The sequence below is a fragment of the Lucilia cuprina genome, chromosome 2, assembly GCF_022045245.1.
Source record: "Lucilia cuprina isolate Lc7/37 chromosome 2, ASM2204524v1, whole genome shotgun sequence".
Lineage (NCBI taxonomy): Eukaryota > Metazoa > Arthropoda > Insecta > Diptera > Calliphoridae > Lucilia > Lucilia cuprina.
Window position 1 is genome coordinate 55,113,619 of NC_060950.1, and position 18,119 is coordinate 55,131,737.

The 18,119-nt window shown below is 31.8% G+C and overlaps 1 protein-coding gene across 1 annotated transcript; it reads right to left on the reverse strand.

The window, feature by feature from the left end:
- Positions 1-11,855: 11,855 nt before the first annotated feature.
- Positions 11,856-12,846, reverse strand: LOC111675037 (lectin subunit alpha-like). The gene is made up of 3 exons (XM_023435733.2): positions 12,687-12,846; positions 12,510-12,621; positions 11,856-12,457 (listed from the first exon to the last, which is right to left on the reverse strand). The coding sequence occupies exons 1-3, from the start codon at positions 12,816-12,818 to the stop codon at positions 12,012-12,014; spliced, it is 690 nt and encodes a 229-aa protein (XP_023291501.2). The 5' UTR covers positions 12,819-12,846; the 3' UTR covers positions 11,856-12,011.
- Between the last annotated feature and the right edge of the window lie 5,273 nt (positions 12,847-18,119).

Below are 18,119 nucleotides of genomic sequence, written 5' to 3' on the forward strand. Positions count from 1 at the left end.
TGAGGCAATGCGTTACTATCACACAAATGTAAATATTGCTGTATTTCAAAAAAGCGATTTCGTCTTATACTGCTGGATACCAAATCATTGTACGTGTCCGCTTTTTTTTCCCAAAACATTCTCATGTATTTTGGTGTCATATATCCAGTCAATAGTAGTACAGCAATATAAACTCTAATTTCATTTTCGGTTACATTCAATGTATGGTTCCGCTGTAGAGCATACAAATTGCTCATATCTGCAATGAGGCTTATTACATCTTTGTTGTACAATAATTCAAAGCAATCAGTGACACTGATATCTTCTTGAAATGTGCCTAGAATATCTTGATCGCTGTCCCCTTTACCGCATGAAGAAAAAACTGAAGTATTTTTTGACCACTTTTTTACCGTAAGTTCTTTCTTTTTCTTCTTCGGGACAGGTTCCTGGTCTGCAATATGTTCTGAAACTTGTAGCGCGTCTTGATCCACTTCATTATCTTCTCTGTTGGGTCTAGTTTGCACTTCAACCTCTGAGCGCAACATTCGGCTAGGAAGGTGAATGAAATTGGTATCATTTTCATCTCCACTGTCTTCATCAGTAACCTCACCATCCTCAGGAGGAAACAATATGATGTCACCAGGGTCGTCTCCAGCCTCTAGTATTTGTACAATTTCATCCAAGTTTAATCTTCCATAAAACATAAAAGCAATAGTCAAAATTTTGCAATATATAAAATTTGTGGTATACATGTATGTATAAAACCCAGTGTCACCTGAAGGTGACACTTGAAAAACAGCCCATAATTTTGGGTAGAATATAATTAATTTTCTAAAAATACTTGCTCACATTGTTAGCCTGAATATTTAGCAATATTTATAAAAAAAAAATTATTGTGATTCTTACCCTTTTGGCATTTTTATAACAAATTGTTTATCGTAAGACACACCAGTATGTAAAAATCAAAAACACTGCTTAAAGATTTTTAAAAATCCCCTAGTTAAATTAAAATCAGATATACAACAGGGTGTTGTCTGTATATAAATAATATTATTATTTATCAGTGATGCCTGTTTCCATGTTTAAAAATTCCGTTAATCTGTGTCACCTATAGGTGACACTGGGAATTGCCGGGTTAAGTTATCTTCTACTATTGACTAGTAAATGTCAAGATATCTTCCATTTTTGATTAGTAAATCAATTTTGTTTTTTAAATGTTTATTTTTTTTTATTTATGTTAATACATTATATTGTCACTATAAAATGCCAAATGTAAACTTTTCTTTATCCTCTTGAAAGTTTACCTGCTCCTTATCATTAGTCCATGTCATCTCTACACGGCTGATGTTCTGGCAATTCATCCATCCGCTCGATGCTGTATCGATCAGAAGAGGAGCTAATAGTTCCTCTATGACAGGAAAAAACCTTTTTTCTTCTCCCATCTACATCCAAATTTTAATTTGAAAAGTATTATAGAGAAGAGAAGGTTTAATGTAAATAGAAAATAATGCTCCCATCGACTTCTTATTAGAGTGTTCAAAACCATACTCAATATCATAAAATATACCTTCCTTTATGTCAACAGCCTTACTCAAGATTATTTTATATATAATTTCTAATATAAATACATTGGTTTTCGATTGACGATTCTTTCTCGCTGCAGTCCTAAAAAGAGCGCTGTAAACTTCTTGAAAAATTAAATACAGTTGCTCGTTCTATATCGAGTACATTGTCGTACATATCAATAGTCAGTTTTAATAGAAGTCATTTTAAAACTGAGTTAAAATTTAGCTCGTATTTTAATAAGAAATATTCATGTGTAGCTCTGAGGTGGATGCTGTTATATCATTTAAAATAAAACAGCTTGTTTCCAAATTTGTTCTATGGAACAAATGAAATTCATAATGCTGAAATTTGTTTTTCACATGTAGACAAATAACTTCAATATTTTTCATGCTATGACAATCTTTTATGCCTTATTTTTCAAAAAATGTTTTTAAATAACATTTCTTCCTATAATATATCCCCTATGTGATACCTGAAACGGTCAGCGTATTAGAACACTTCGACCTAATCACTCTGGATTCTTTAACCTAACCTGTTTGTCACACGAATATAGGAATCTTTCTTCCGGATGTTAACCTTCCATAGATCCGCTAAGTCATACAAAAAAAAGCTACCTAGCAGACGCATTTTGTGATCATCTAGGGCGGGACTGTGACAGTGGCAGTGAGTTATAATCGCTTCTTCCTCTTTATCCTGACAGCTCCTACAAAAGTCGTTACTGAGTAAGTTCAGTCTTCTTGCATGGACTCCGAAACGCCAGTGACCAGTTACCACTGCCGTTAAGTTCCGTAGATTAACTCTCGGATTGCCACATGATCCTTGCCTACAGGTGGCTTTAGTCGACCATCTATATTGCGCAAGCTCATATAGTTTTTCACGTATCGAGCGTTTGTAGGTTGAAAGCTGTATACCGACAAAAGGTATGCTCTCTTGCAAGCGAGAAACATAACATGGCAAGAGAGTATGCGATGGTATTACCAGGAATTTGTTGGTGTCCTGGAATCCAATACAGTCCTATTGTGAAATGTTTCGCCATCTCGTTAAGGGATGCCCGGCTTTGTAGAACTAAGTTTGATTTCGTGTAAACACCACTTAGAACCTTAAGGGTTGCCTGGCTGTCGGTATAAATTCGAATATTAGCACCGTATATTCGATAAAACCTGAGTCAGTTTGCAGCCCGTTTTATGGCTGATAATTCAGCCTGAAGAACACTACATTGGTCAGGAAGCTTGAAAGAGACTTCCGTTCACAAATGTGCTATGCAAAAGTAACCTCCTACACCATGCTTGGATTTTGAGCAATCGGTGAAAACTTTAGACGATCCGTCATGGAGGATTGTTTCCATCACATTTGGATCCTGATGAATATTCACTGAAAAGCTTCTATCAAAAGACGGTTTGGCGATGCAATAGTCGATATAGTCAGGAATCTCTCCTAGACAATTGAAAATGGTAGAGTGACCTTACCTTACCTCTTGGGCCATTAGATCAATGGGTAGCCATCCCATCATGACAAAGAGAGCCTTTGATGGAGTGGTGCGAAGGGCCCCCGTTATCAACAAAGCTGCACGAAGGATTTCCTTAAAACTTTTACGGTGTGAGTACTTTTGTACAGACTTTCACCCCACAAGTGCGTCAAACAATAGTATGGGCTTGACTACCATGTCAAAGAGCCATTTGGTATTCTTGGGGTTTATGCCTCATGATTTACCAATTGCTCTCTTACTCGAGTATAAGGCTGCAGCCGCTTTTGACACCCTAGATTGAGTGTTCAAATGCCATGATAGTTATGAATACAGTATAACTCCCAGATATTTAGCACTATCAGATAACTTCAGCTCTACCCCATTCAATCTTGGTCTTCTTAGTAATGAGAACAAGTTCCCTTTTCGATGGATTTACACCAAGGCCAATGACGCTGCTCTACGTGCTAAGTGACTTGAGTGCAGTCTCTGCCAAATATCTGAATGCAAAGTGCATCCAGATATTTGGCAGATACTACTACAGACACATCGTCGCATACGCTATTACCCTAACTCCCATAGACCTAAGATCTATGAGAAGTGGGTTCAGCGCTATTGTCTTTTCAATACGACATACTAGCGATACTCTTAACTGTAACTCATGCTCTCCTTTTAGAATGAGAAATGTTAATTTACGTAATAGAACGATGGATACACATTTTTTTCTTTACGACTGCGCTACCATCAGCACATTTTTTCCTAACAACTTCTTTTCTCAACTAATTTTCTCTCAATTAAAGAGAATTATTAAGAAGTGTTAATTTTTTTCTTGAAGAACTTTTTATGTTCTTTATTTCTATTAACTTTTTATAATAATTTAAAAACTTCTCTTAATTTAAAAGTTTCCAAAAGCTAAACTAGAAGGTAACATCTCAAAATCTTTAACCGAATCTTGTGTTGACTCGAAATCTGTTGTATTAAACAGCTGTGAGCAAACATTCACAATTTGACAAGAAATCATAACAATAATGTAGTTCCCACAACATAACATATACAAAATGCATAATGTGAACTCAATGTGGCTGACTCAGCGAATGCAATTTCAGCACTTGTTAATGCAACCCTTAACGCATGGCGACTTGGTCGTTAATTTATAATTATCATTAATTTTTAATTATCATAATCAATTACATAAAAGTTTATATTGTGATTTTTATTTGCGTCTGAAACACAGTTTGAAGAACTCATAAACTTTCTCCAAATTAAAGTCATTCAAAAGCACAAGTAAAAGGGAATCGTTATCATTTTGATCGTTTATTTGTTTAAATATTTAGATGGTGAATTAGTATCGCTTCTTGATTTTGTATTGTATCCTCCTTTGAGTTTTGGCCTCTTTCATATGAACAATGCCAACTTTAACGTCGTCTTGGCTTCAATCTAAAAGTTTTACGTCAACAAAAATATCGCAGAACAATTTTTATTTTGTTAATATATCTAGAATTTTCGTTATTTCCGGGACTTTGTAAGTTGAAGCGGGATTTTAAACAAATTTACTCACACTACAGCAATATGGCGTTATCTATAATTTATGCATATTATTCCTTCTAGAATTTATTATTATGTAATGGCTAAGCGCTCAAAATTTAATTTACACGCATTAAATGTTTGCAGCTTCGGGACGAAAGACAGGATCTCTTTTACTATTGATTAGTTAAAGTCAAGATCTCTTCAACTATTGATCAGTGAAAGGCAGGATCACTTCTACTATTGATTAGTTAAATACAATATCTCTTCTACTACTGATAAGTTAAAAACAGCATCTTATCTAATAATTTAGTGAAAGGCTCTTCCACTATCGATTAGTAAAGGAAGAGATCAGTTCTATTGTTGATTAGTGAAAAGTAGCATATCTAGTGAAAGGCAAGTTATCTGTTTTTTTTTTTAAGTGAAAGGCGGGTTATCTTCTACTATTGACTAGTAAATGTCAAGATATTTTCTATTTTTGATTAGTAAATTAATTTTATTTTTTAATTTTTGTATTATTTATTTTTTTATTTATGCTTATACAATATATTGTCACTATCTCTACATAAAAAGTAGTACTTGTGGAGAAGCTCTCCCACAAGCACCACTCCTTTTTTAGACAGCTGTAACTCGCCAAAGGTAAACATTTCTCCATCCTCATGAAAGTCTACCTGCCCCTTAGCATTAGTTCATGTTATCATTAAACGGTTTATGTTCTTACAGTTCATCCCTCCTCTCGATGCTGTTTCGATCAGAAGAGGAACTAATAGCTCCTCTATGAAAAAAAATCTATTTTCTTCTCTTTTTTTCTTCTAGCTGTATCTCTAGTACCTCGTCGTACCAGTAATTATTCTCGCATACAAAAACAAAATGGCGTTATCTATTATTTAAACGTATTATTCCTTTTTGAATTTTTCCTCGTGGAGTGTAATGTCCACAAATCAAATTAAAGATGTTTTATAAACACAAAATTCACAAAAATTATGATCTAATCCCCTATAATTTCCACTAATTTAATTTTAAAACTATTTTTGAACATACAGAATATATATTATTGTGTTTAAAATCTAAAATTTCCTTTTTAGTTAAGGATGATATTTGACATTAGTTACTAAATTCTCTAAAAATAATTTAACTAATTATATAATATTTTAATTTAATATAATAAGGAAATGCATATGGAATATGTTTATCAACTAATGTTGTCGATGAAATATCTCTTTACTGCCACTCCATCTGCAAATCTTTATCAATCGATTATTTTGTAAAGGCTGAACGCTCAAAACATAATTTACACGCATTAAATCAAAATGATCTCTTTTACTATTGTTTAGTTAAAGTCAAGATCTCTTCAACTATTGATCAGTGAAAGGCTGGATCACTTCTATTATTGATTAGTTAAATACAATATCTCTTCTACTACTGATAGGTGAAGACACGATCTTATCTACTAGATTAGTGAAAGGCTCTTCCACTATCCTCAACCAGAAGCACCACTTCATTTTCAGACAATTGTAACTCGCCAAAGGTAAACTTCTCTCCATCCTCTTGAAAGTCTACCTTCCCCTTATCATTAGTCCATGTGATCCCTACACGGTTGATGTTCATGCAATTCATCCCTACTCTCGATGCTGTTTCGATCAGAAGAGGAGCTAATAGTTCCTCTATGACAAGAAACAAATTTTTCTTTCCAAAAAAGTGTTTTGTTCTCTGAAACAAATGAAATTCATAATGCTTAAATTTGTTTTTTGCTCGTAGACAAATAACTTCTACAGTTTTCAAGCTATGACAATCTTTTATGCATTATTTTAATTTTTAAGTAATGTTTCATTCTATAATATAAAGTTTATGTAAAAATAAAAATCATCTGATTAGTTGAATTGTAATTTTAAACTTATGTCATTACCGCACTTCGATGCTATGAAAATAATATGTTTTTCTAATTCCAACATTGTTTTAACTCCAAATGTCGTTATTATTTTATGATAACGAAAATTATGATTTTCTTAATTTTAAATATTAGAGAGAAATTACTCACAAAAAGTTCTATTTATATGGATCATCTCCTTCTAGCAATAGTCCTTTTTCTTCTATTTATAGTTCTCCAAAGGTAAATTTGTCTTTAATCTCAGAAAAGACGACCTCAATTTTATCGTTGTAACATATAATCTCCATTATATAATCTTTACTCGTTCGCCTTTTAATTCCTCTCTCGCTGTAGTCCTAAATAAGCGGTAAAAACTCCTTCTCTTCTTTCATCTGCATTCAAAAATTTAATGCAAATGCTAGTTCCATATCTAGTACACCAGATCTATTTTCTCGTGTAATAAATGCTTGTAGGGAGTCCTTTAATATATGTTAAATCCGTTTCGCTTTCCTTCTAGGAGAGACAAATTAAAGTTTCTATAATCGAAGAAGTATAAAGGAGAAACTCTTTGGTCTAAATTATGAAAACATGGGTGGCATGATCCTTTAATATACCTGTTTTCCTTATTTCTTTCTCCACATTTATTTTCGTCTTCTTTCGAGTTTTCATTTGTTGTTCTTCTGATTTTTTCTCCTTCTTCTTCGATAGTACCTTCTCGATTGTTACTTCTACTGAGTGCGTGTTCGGAATGGTCGCTTTTAATTCCAAGTCGTTCTTCTCTAAAAGAGAAATTTGCCTCTCAAATCCATTCGATGATCCATTATCATGGCCTTCGGCCGATAGCTGCCGATCTGGCATTAAGGAATAAACAAAACATATTTATTTATTTAAACTTTTTGGCTCAAATAAAAGTATTTAAAAAAGTAATTAAATTCTGATTAATTATTGATTTTGTTGTTTGTTATCTCTGATCATGATTATTACACATAACAACTATTCTCATCCATTTTTTCAGTGTATTTAATCTTTTCAGTGTATTTTTTACTCTTAAAAGTCCGATCAGATACTCCTTTAAAAGGTGATGAATTGTATGTTTCGTATATTGAAAAACGAGAAGTTTTTCTTCTCAGTCTGATTCTATTTGATCGAGGAGCTTATGAGGGAATATAACATATTCCTTGTAGTGCCCTAAGATGGACCGTTGTATAGTTTATTTATACCATCGATTATTTATTCCAAAATTCCAATATATATGTATGCTTGATGCTGGCTGATCCATACATGAACAACTCCTGTTGCAGTCTGTGGCTTTGTGAAAAACACTTCGCTGACATCAAGTAGCGCTATATAACAAAATGCGAACTTGTGATGTTGTTCCCTATAATGTAACACAATCAGGGTTGTATTATCGACTCATCCATCAATGGACATAAAACCTTATGAGATAATATTCTTCAGACAGCAAGAGCTTTTGCTTTTTTGGTATAAATATTGTATAGGCTACACGGAATCTTCTAGGTATATTACCACACTTGTTGGAAAACACCTGATTTGTCTTGATGTAATCAAGTTCGTTAGGGGTAAGAGAAGGCTTGAATTCCTTAATTCTATTCTACTCAATGAGATACTAAGAATTTTGATGCTACCTGTCTCGTGTCACTTCTTACTGTGCTCCAATAATGCTTCATTATCATTGATCAACTCTCGGTGTCTCGGTAAGATGGTAAGAGAAGGATCGAATCCCTTTATTTCATTATACTTATCCCATTACTTAGTAGCTAACTAGATATATGCTTACTCTGTAGTGGCATTTTTTACTTTCCTCCAGTAAGGCTCCAATATCTTTGATCAACTCTCGGTGGCGTCTAGTATGTTCTTGATCTGCCACTGTGACAGCCACGCTTGGCCTTGGCTTATTGAAATCTTCGCCTCTCATTAGTGAACGTAGGAGATAGATGGTTGTAGGTGGGACTTTCTGCTGAGTTCTTGGTTGGAAATTCCTCATTTATTTAGCTCGACCGACAGGTCTATGTAGAGCATGATCCATGATCACTACAATAGAGTTTAGATAAGATGCACAATGGCTGTCCGTATCAAGATCATACAGATCGGAAAAGTACGCTTTTACTTTAATATTATTAGTTTTTCTTTCCATGGATTGTTTTAGGGGAATAGCGTCACAAAATCGTAACTGTGAGAAAACAGTGCGATCACCTATCTCTTACTTTAGGCGGAATGAAATGTTTCCTTTGCCTAAGGTTAAGCTTTAGTCGCGATAGTTCCATCATATATCCCTATTTACCACCTGCTGATACCTTTGTCGAAGTTAGGCAACTTTCACGATGAACCACTCTTCACATAAGATTACTACTTTTTGATCGCCAATAGCTAGAAAAGGACTGACTAATGTTCGTCATACGATCATTACGATCATTCGGATTAAGGTTTTTTATTTTCAAATTATGCTTTTTCGATTAAAATTTTAATTATTCTATATTTTTTTTATAAAGTTTTGCCTTAAAACTCTTTAGCAGATCAAAAACAATTATTCATACGATCGTGAGTTTTAAATTAAAATTCAATTAAGTAAAACGATTTTGCATACTATTAATCTCAATCTCCTCATACGAACAAAATTTACCAACAAATATTTAAGCTTTTAATACATAAAAAATCTCACTATTTTGCAAAATTATTATTATTTTACTAATAAAATACAAATAAATTAATTTTATTTACAATTTGCAAATTATTCTTGAAATGCAGCTGTGATAGAAAAACAAAATAATATGAAAACTCTGTTTCTACTGTTCAATTAATAAGAAGAAAAATTAAATAATAAAAACTCTTAATACTTGCAAATAGAATGAATAAAAATCTTAATAAATAAAAAAAAAAATATTTAAGAAAAAAAAATAAAAGTATTTTTTAAGTCTAGCAAAATAAAACTCTAAAAACTAATAATTGATAATGAAGCTTGTCATTAATAACTGAATGTAAAATAAATTATGAAAAAAAAAATATTTAAATAATTTGCAGATTTTTTTCTACAAAATAAAAAATAAAATATTGTTTTTATCTTTTGTTATATCTTACAAATGTTGTCAGAAAATGTCTTACGACATTGCCAACTTACAATTTTTGTGTTGGAAAGTTGTCAGAAATGTTGTTTTTTCTGACAACGTTTCAAAATAAAAATTGTAAGTTTACTGAATTGTGAAAATTTGACTGCCAACGTTGTAAGACCTGACACTGCTGCTTTACATTGTCAAAAAAAAATTTTAAGAAATTAGAATTAGATTTAAAAGAAAAATTCTTACTAAACCTCTTTTAATTTTAAATCAAATTGCAAAATTTTAAGAACAAGTCATTCCATTTACAAAAATTATTTTAAATTAATTTAAAAATATTTTAAAATATTAAATTATTTATTTCTAAATCCTAAAATGCCAAATTATAAAAAAAATAACTTCAACTTTAAACTTTATTATCAACAGTCATAGAAAATTAACTTAATTTTTTTTCTTTAAAAATATAATCCTAAATATTATTTTAGCTTAAGTTAGTTCAAGATTTTTATAAAACTTTAATACTTAAGAAACCGCATTCCTTAAATAATTTTAAAAACTTTTAAGTTAAAAATTTTCAATACTCAAATGACTTCTAAAGCAAAACATTTAAAAAAAGCATTTAATAGATCCAATTATTTATTTTAATAAGAACTAAGTTTTTATTTTCCAAAAATATTTCTAAAAATATTTAAGTTTTCTTGACCATTATATTTTTTTAAATTTATATATATTTTTTTATAAAATTTGAATTCTTTCGCCTTTATAAATAAATAACATAAATGCCTAGATATTGCTTTATTTTCTATATTTGTAAACATCTTTGTATATTTTTATACTTATAGATATTGAAAGACATTGATATTGAAAAATCTAAAATAATGTATAAACAAATAAAATAATAAAGTTTAATTGCAAAAAATATGTCCATTAATAATAAATTTCAAATGTTTTATTTTAATGTGTGGAAAAATTTAAATTACAAAATATTGCGGTAAGACAACATAAAACATAGTGTAACACTTCAAGTCTTTTGAATGTTACTACACGCCGGACTTAGACTTTGCCACTTATTAAAGTAAAAAAGGTGTAACTGATTTGGTTTATAGTAAAACTTCGGGTTTTACATGGCTTGGAATAAACGATGTATACATCAGATCTGAAATAAATACTATTAGGGTGCAATAGGCCTTGTTCTGCCTTCTTTTTTATGACAAAAGTTGAGGGAAAATATGTTGCAGTAAAAAACGCGTTCCAGCGGTAAGCGCGTTAGTTAGTTATTTAGTTAGTTATTTAGTTAGTAAATTAGTTAGCTAGTTAGTTAAGTAGTTTGTTAGTTAGCTAGTTAGTTTGTTAATTAGTTAGATAGTTAGATAATTTGTTAATAAGTTAGTGAGTTGGTTAGTTAGTTAGTTAGTTATATACTAGGCTATAGAATAGACTATGTACTAGACTATAGACTAGACTATATACTAGACTATAGACTAGACTATAGACTAGGCTATACACTAGACTATAAACTGGACTAGACTAGACGATAGACTAAACTATAGACTAGACTATATACTAGACTATAGGCTATAGACTAGACTATAGGCTATAGACAAGACTATAGACTAGACTATAGGCGATAGACAAGACTATAGACTAGACTATAGACTAGACTATAGACTAGACTATAGACTAGACTATAGACTAGACTATAGACTAGACTATAGACTAGACTATAGACTAGACTATAGACTAGACTATAGACTAGACTATAGACTAGACTATAGACTAGACTATAGATTAGACTGTATACTCGACTTTAGAGTAGACTATATATTAGACTATAGACTCGACTATAGAGTAGACTATAGATTAGACTATAGACTAGGCTATAGGTTAGACTATAGGCTAGACTATAGGCATGTCTATATTATTGGCATGTCTGTACTATTGGCATGTAACTAAACACCACTTCACGTTTAAGTCTGTTAGCCTAACGGTAAAGCCCTTACTGCACAAAGAACGTGCCAGTTTAGATATCGTATCATACTCAAGCTTTTCAAACATTAATCGCAATAAGCTATAGTCACGATGTGTACTTAAGCCCTCGCATCGCGACAAGATAGTTACCCTAAGCAGCCATATAAGGTCTACTTCCGAAAATCATTTAAACGCACATATTTTCTTGATAAATAAAGCTATCGGCATTCAAAATTAATATGTTTTGTCTATATATTAAACACCCTACAATTTTTTTCGGATCAGTTCACAATTGGTTATAGCTCCCTTATACAGTTTTTTTCAAATGAGTGTAACTTTTCACCTATTTTTCGTAGGAGAAAAAGTACTAAAATACAGTTTTTTTCCGGTTCCTCCGGGTCAGTTCCATATACAGTAAGAGTACAGATTTTTTATACACAATTATTTATATATTTTATTTTAATTAACAATTACAGACATTTTCTAAATGTCTGTTTTCATTATTTGATAGTTTTCATAGAAAAATTTTAGAAACCTTCTAAATATCTACCAGTTTAAATGGACCTAAACATATTTAATTTACATTTAAAATACTATCAATTAATTTTTTAGCCTGTTCTAACTTTTCCTCTAGTTCAATATTTATCTGTTTGATTAGTATCTCTTGGGCCTGGTTTATCTGTTCTATATGTTTTTGTTTTTCTTTAAAATACAATAACAATTGTTCTGCGACTTCATTAATCGTATGACGTTTCTTTTCCATTTCCTGGCGGCACTGAGAAATGTAAGTTTCTTCACATATATAGCCATATTTCAGATGTTCTTGACCATCGGCCCAGGTGAAATTATTTGTTTTTGACCATGTATGAACACAGGGTTGATTACCACCTAAATTGTTGGGTTCTCCTTCTTCCCAGTTGGCAAAATTAAATGTTTCACCATTCGAAATCCAGACAAATTTACGCTTTGCTTGTTCAGCCGTTGAGGCGGTAGCACCAATCCATAGATCAAGTCCAGTACCTAAAGGTATAAGTTGTATAAAAGATGGTATTTTAAGTAGCCATCAACTTACCAAAACGATTTTTTAATAATTTCACTAAATAATAATTTTTATTGGCAGTATCAATTTTTGCCAGAGATAAATTTCTTTTTGCACATTCATGTAAAGCCTCCAGCCAGGAGTACTAAGTAAAAAAATTGGTCAATTGATTCTTAGGTTTTATTAACACAGTTTGTTAAATAAATTTACCTCATATTTATTTTCGATTAAATATTTTGTACCATCCTCGGTTGTGGCCCATTCTGGTGCACTTTCCACCAGAGAGAAGAAAGCAATTATAGCAATGATGAACAAATTTCGTATATTCTGTAGATGTTTCATTTTTTCAATTTGTTAAGCAACTGAATATAATGATTTTTTTAAAATCAAGTTGTCTTGAATTTTTAAATGATTTGTAGTAAATAGAGATGATTTCGTAAGGTATGGTGAGAGCCAATACCCTATATACCACGGATGTTATATATTTTTTTCTGGATCGTACTGCTTTCATATATGATTCATTAATAAAATTTTATTAAATCTCTTCATACAAAAAAAAACGAAATTATTGATCATTTTAAAAATTTACTCACTTTTTCAACTCCAATACATATAAATAAATTTGTTAAATTTTTAATTTAATCACTTATGCATTGCGCATTTTAAGTGTAATTCCCCTGATTTAAGCGATACACTCTGAACCAATTGTACATTAAGAACAGGTCTAAAGAAAGATACACAACATTGAGTTTAAATGCAGTGAATCAGACACAGTTTGCATTTGTAGTGTTTACTTGAATACGGGGTTTAAATCTTGCTATATTTTTATACCCTACACCATTATTCTGGCAAGATTTTGGCTGGTAATGTAATGCATTGAAATATGGGCCATACAACCAACAATCGAATAAGAATATCTTAAAGGCCTTATTTCACGGTAGTTTTTTTCATCCAAACGGTAGACTTGAGGACGTTGTTCATTTTTGTACATGGTTCTGCTGACCATGAACAAGCGCATTGCTGCAATAATCGAGCTATGCAATCTTTTGTCAAGTGATCACGTTGAAAAAAATAACAAGTAGCAGGATGCTACATCTACAGGCAAAGAAATGGTCTTTCAAATCCCAATAAACCTACCTGATGAAACCATAATCTCGCTGTGAAACCGAAATGGACCAACAGGTAGACATGTTGTCATGAACAACTCTGTAGCGTCCTAATCCTCGTCCCTCAGTAGGATGGCAACATCAACAGAAAATCCTACCATATATGGCACTGGGATATATCAGTTCTTAAACCAACATTCTATATACGAATTTTGTTATTAAACAACAGCCAGTACGTTTTTCCCGAAGAAACCTCAAGCAAATGAAAAACAAGGACAAAGACCTTCTGGTCAACCTTTTACCACATTTTATGGCATTCTGGTTCGATCCTATGTCAGATCCTTTCAATGCAGAGGTTATATTTGATCATCACTAGTATATATCCTAGACAATACAAAGTCCGAAACTTTACCTTGTGTGATAACGGTTCCAGTGGGAAGTGGTAGGGTAAGAGTTTAATGAAAAATGTCCGTATATTTATAGTCGGCTTAAGATTCTTAATTTTCTATGATAAATATATAAAGATCTATCGCATTAGCCATTCAACTCTGAATGTCATCATACAAGTGATCGGTATGTAATAATAGTAAGTACGTACGATAGCTGTGTATACATTGCTCACGTAATCGTCGACATCCAGATTTGTTTCTTTATAATTTCTCAAATATAATGTTCTCACCCTATATAAAGTGTATACGTTCATTTATTCTGGGTTCATATAATTTCCCCTACCCTACGAGATAGATTGATAGATAAATAGATAGATAGATAGATAGATAGATAGATAGATAGACAGATAGATAGAGAGATAGATAGATAGATAGATAGATAGATAGATAGATAAATAGATAGATAGATAGATAAATAGATAGGTAGATAGATAGATAGATAGATAGATAGATAGATAGATAGATAGATAGATAGAAAGATAGATAGATAGATAGACAGACAGACAGACAGACAGACAGACAGATAGATAGATAGATAGATAGATAGATAGATAGATAGATAGATAGATAGATAGATAGATAGATAGATAGATAGATAGATAGATAGATAGATAGATATATTGATAGATAGATAGATAGATAGATAGATAGATAGATAGATAGATAGATAGATAGATAGATAGATATATGATAGATAGATAGATAGATAGATAGATAGATAGATAGATAGTTAGATAGATAGATAGATAGATAGATAGATAGATAGATAGATAGATAGATAGATAGATAGATAGATAGATAGATAGATAGATAAATAGATAGATAAATAGATAGATAGATAGATAGATAGATAGATAGATAGATAGATAGATAGATAGATATATAGATACATACTTTTATTATACATGCTTCCGAGTCCTCAATCTAGCCTATAGACAGATAGATAATCAAAAATTTGTCTATTGAATAGTTTACTATCAAGTCTAGAGACTTCTAGCTACTATTTGAACATTTCTACGGATTAGTCTATAAACTAGATACTTCTTACTATAAAGGGGCTTACACCACTATTTACTTTATAGACCTGTGTATTGAATATTCTATAAACAAACCAATACTATGGATTTGTGTGTTGATTAGTCTATGAAATAGACATTAGACAAGATTGTGGACTAGTCTCTATACTAGTTTATTAAGTAGTCTATTGATTAATTTATGAAATAGGCTATGAACTAGTCCATAAACTAGTTCATGGACTAGCCTATTGACTGGTCTATAATTTAGTCAAATAGTCTACGAACTAATCAATACACAGTGGGGCAGAATGGAAATTTTTTGGAAATAAATCTGGCATTTCTAAACGGCTGATCCGATCGGGATAAAATTTGGCGTGAGCGTAGCCAAGGAGTATTTGAGTTTAAGTTTTGAAGATGAACCCCGCAGATGCCCCAGGGACGGAGCTGTGGCGACTCAAAGTAGGGTACCTACGACATGTATAATTTTTAAACTCGTGCCATTTTTTTGTTTTTCACCCAAATACAAAGATTTTTATATTTTCTGAAAGCGCTCGACGAGATCTTGAAAACATGCTTGGACATACTACTTATCTCTTATAATATCCGAGTTATAGGCATTTAAAAATTTAGTGATACAAAATTTACCATACCTTGGTCCGCTTTTCTTTGAATACCGGGCGTAATTTTGGACCAAAAGGACTCAATTTTTTCTTGTTAGTTAGACAACAAAATTTCCAACCAGTTACAATTACTTGTAATTGTAATTGAAAATGTAAGAAATTTTAAATAAAAAAACTTCAATTACAAGTACAAGTTACTGTAATTGGATAAACATCAATTACAATTACAAGTATTTGTAATTGGTAAATGTTCAATTGCAATTACTTTAAATGTAGTTGTAACTGAAAATGTAGTCATTACCCCCCATACCTGCTATCTGTCAGCTATTAAACTATCCGAATATTTCCACTATTGATTGGTTTATGCCCAAGGCTATTGAATAGTTTATGGACTAAGCTATGGACTTTTCCACGTTTCGGTTCATAGACTAGTCTTCTGACCATCATTTTGACAACTCTATGGACTAGTCTACTGACAATTATGCAGATTGATGTATGGATTACACTATTGTCTAATGGGCATCGCAGCGACTTTACGTGAACCAGCCTAATATTATAGTTTAAATTTTGTTTGTGTATAATTACTTAATTGAATAAATCAACTACATTATCAGATTTAATAAAATTAGATTATTATAAAAGCAATATTTTCTTGAGTGTATAAATAGTACTCGTAGATACATTCAATGGGATCTTATCACTATATAACGTAATACATTGACTACAAAAACACTGCAGTATAAAAATGTTGTAGTTGATTGAATAAAGTACTCAATCGTAAACATTTCTAGGGTCTTATTTTTTGTCAGACTAGAAACAATATAATCAAAACAAAAACGACCAAATATTATCAAATAATAGAAACAAGTTAGTGTTCTAGATTTGGCTGTGTCGAATCTTAAATACCCTTCATCAGCACGTTTATTTTTATTAAAAAACACATTTAACATATTTTAGATAATTCGAATTTTATTCGATTTTATTTGAATTTTATCCCGAAAACTTTGATTGTCAATGTGCGTTTAAGTAATTTTCGGAAATGGTCCTTATATGGAAATTGTGACCAATTTTATACCGATGCGAAATAAATCTACAGAAAGATTTATATGCACAGAAAACATATTTAAGTTAGAGTTTATCCCGATTATTATTATTAATATATACGTTAAGGTGATTTTTGGATGTCGACCTTTAATGGGTGTCAAGACCACCAACGCGCCTATCCGAAAAAAATTATATAGAGTGACTTTATGTAGGAGCTATGGTCAATTGTGGACCGATGCAAATCTACGTTTGTATTATGATTTCTGTTCATATTTTATGTATAGATTTAAAGAAGTTATAAAGGATAAATCCGAATTTCCAAAAATATATAGCTTCGTATGGGAGCTATGAGAAATTTTAAAACGATTTTCCTAAATTTTGAACATAATTAATACCTAAGCTAAAATAATAGCGTATGACAAAACTTAATCGAATTAACTTTAATAGGTTCTAAGAAATCTTCTCAAGAATTAGGGAAAAAGGGTAATTTTTTTCGAAGTAGTCTGAAATTTTTACTCACAACTTTACGTTGTGAACTGCTTAGGACAAAAACTCAGTTTCCTGGACGTAATTCCTAAGAATCTTCTAATCAGTGTTGGTTAAGAATGTTATTTCCGGAATAACATCACTTCCAAGATACTTGGATCTAACTTCGACGAATGCCTGACAGTGGCAAAGAAAGTGCTCCAGAGTTTCAATGTCCTCTCCACATGCTCTGCATTCGTCTGAATCCGCACGTCCAATTTTGTATAGATGTGCACGTAATCCTGTATGTCCACTCAGAATACGTACGATCAAACTAACCTTAGACTTGCTCATTTTGAGGAGTTTTCTCGTCTTGCTCTCATCAGGGTCACCCCATAGAATCTTGATTCTACCCACCGTTTCATTATTCCAAGAGGCCTTATGGGATTCTCCCATCCATATTTTTAATTCAGCTTTTGTTGCGTCAAATCGTTTTGCGTTTCTCAGGTTAACTACATCGAGCTCCCTTCCCTTTAAAGCTATCACATTCGCCCTTTCGTTGCCGACTACTTCTGAGTGGCCTGGTACCCATATGATGTAAACCTTACCTCTGGGAGTTAAAGCTTTCTTACAATCCAATACGGTCTTAGAATTAATTCTATTACCTGATATCGCCCTAATTGCCTTCTGGCTGTCGATAAATATATTAAGCCCTGTGGGCGCCATATTTATTTATTAGCTTAGTTTTAACCAGACAGAGGAACATATCTTAATCGACTTTGTTGGGTCTTAGATGAACATTTTCTGGTGTTACATACGGAATGACAAACTTATTTATACTTGAGGTGGTGAAGGGTGTAAAAATAGAGTATTTTATAAATTTAGTATGAATAATTAAATATTAATACGAACATTGAGCTAAGTGCGATTAATTGTAGATCGT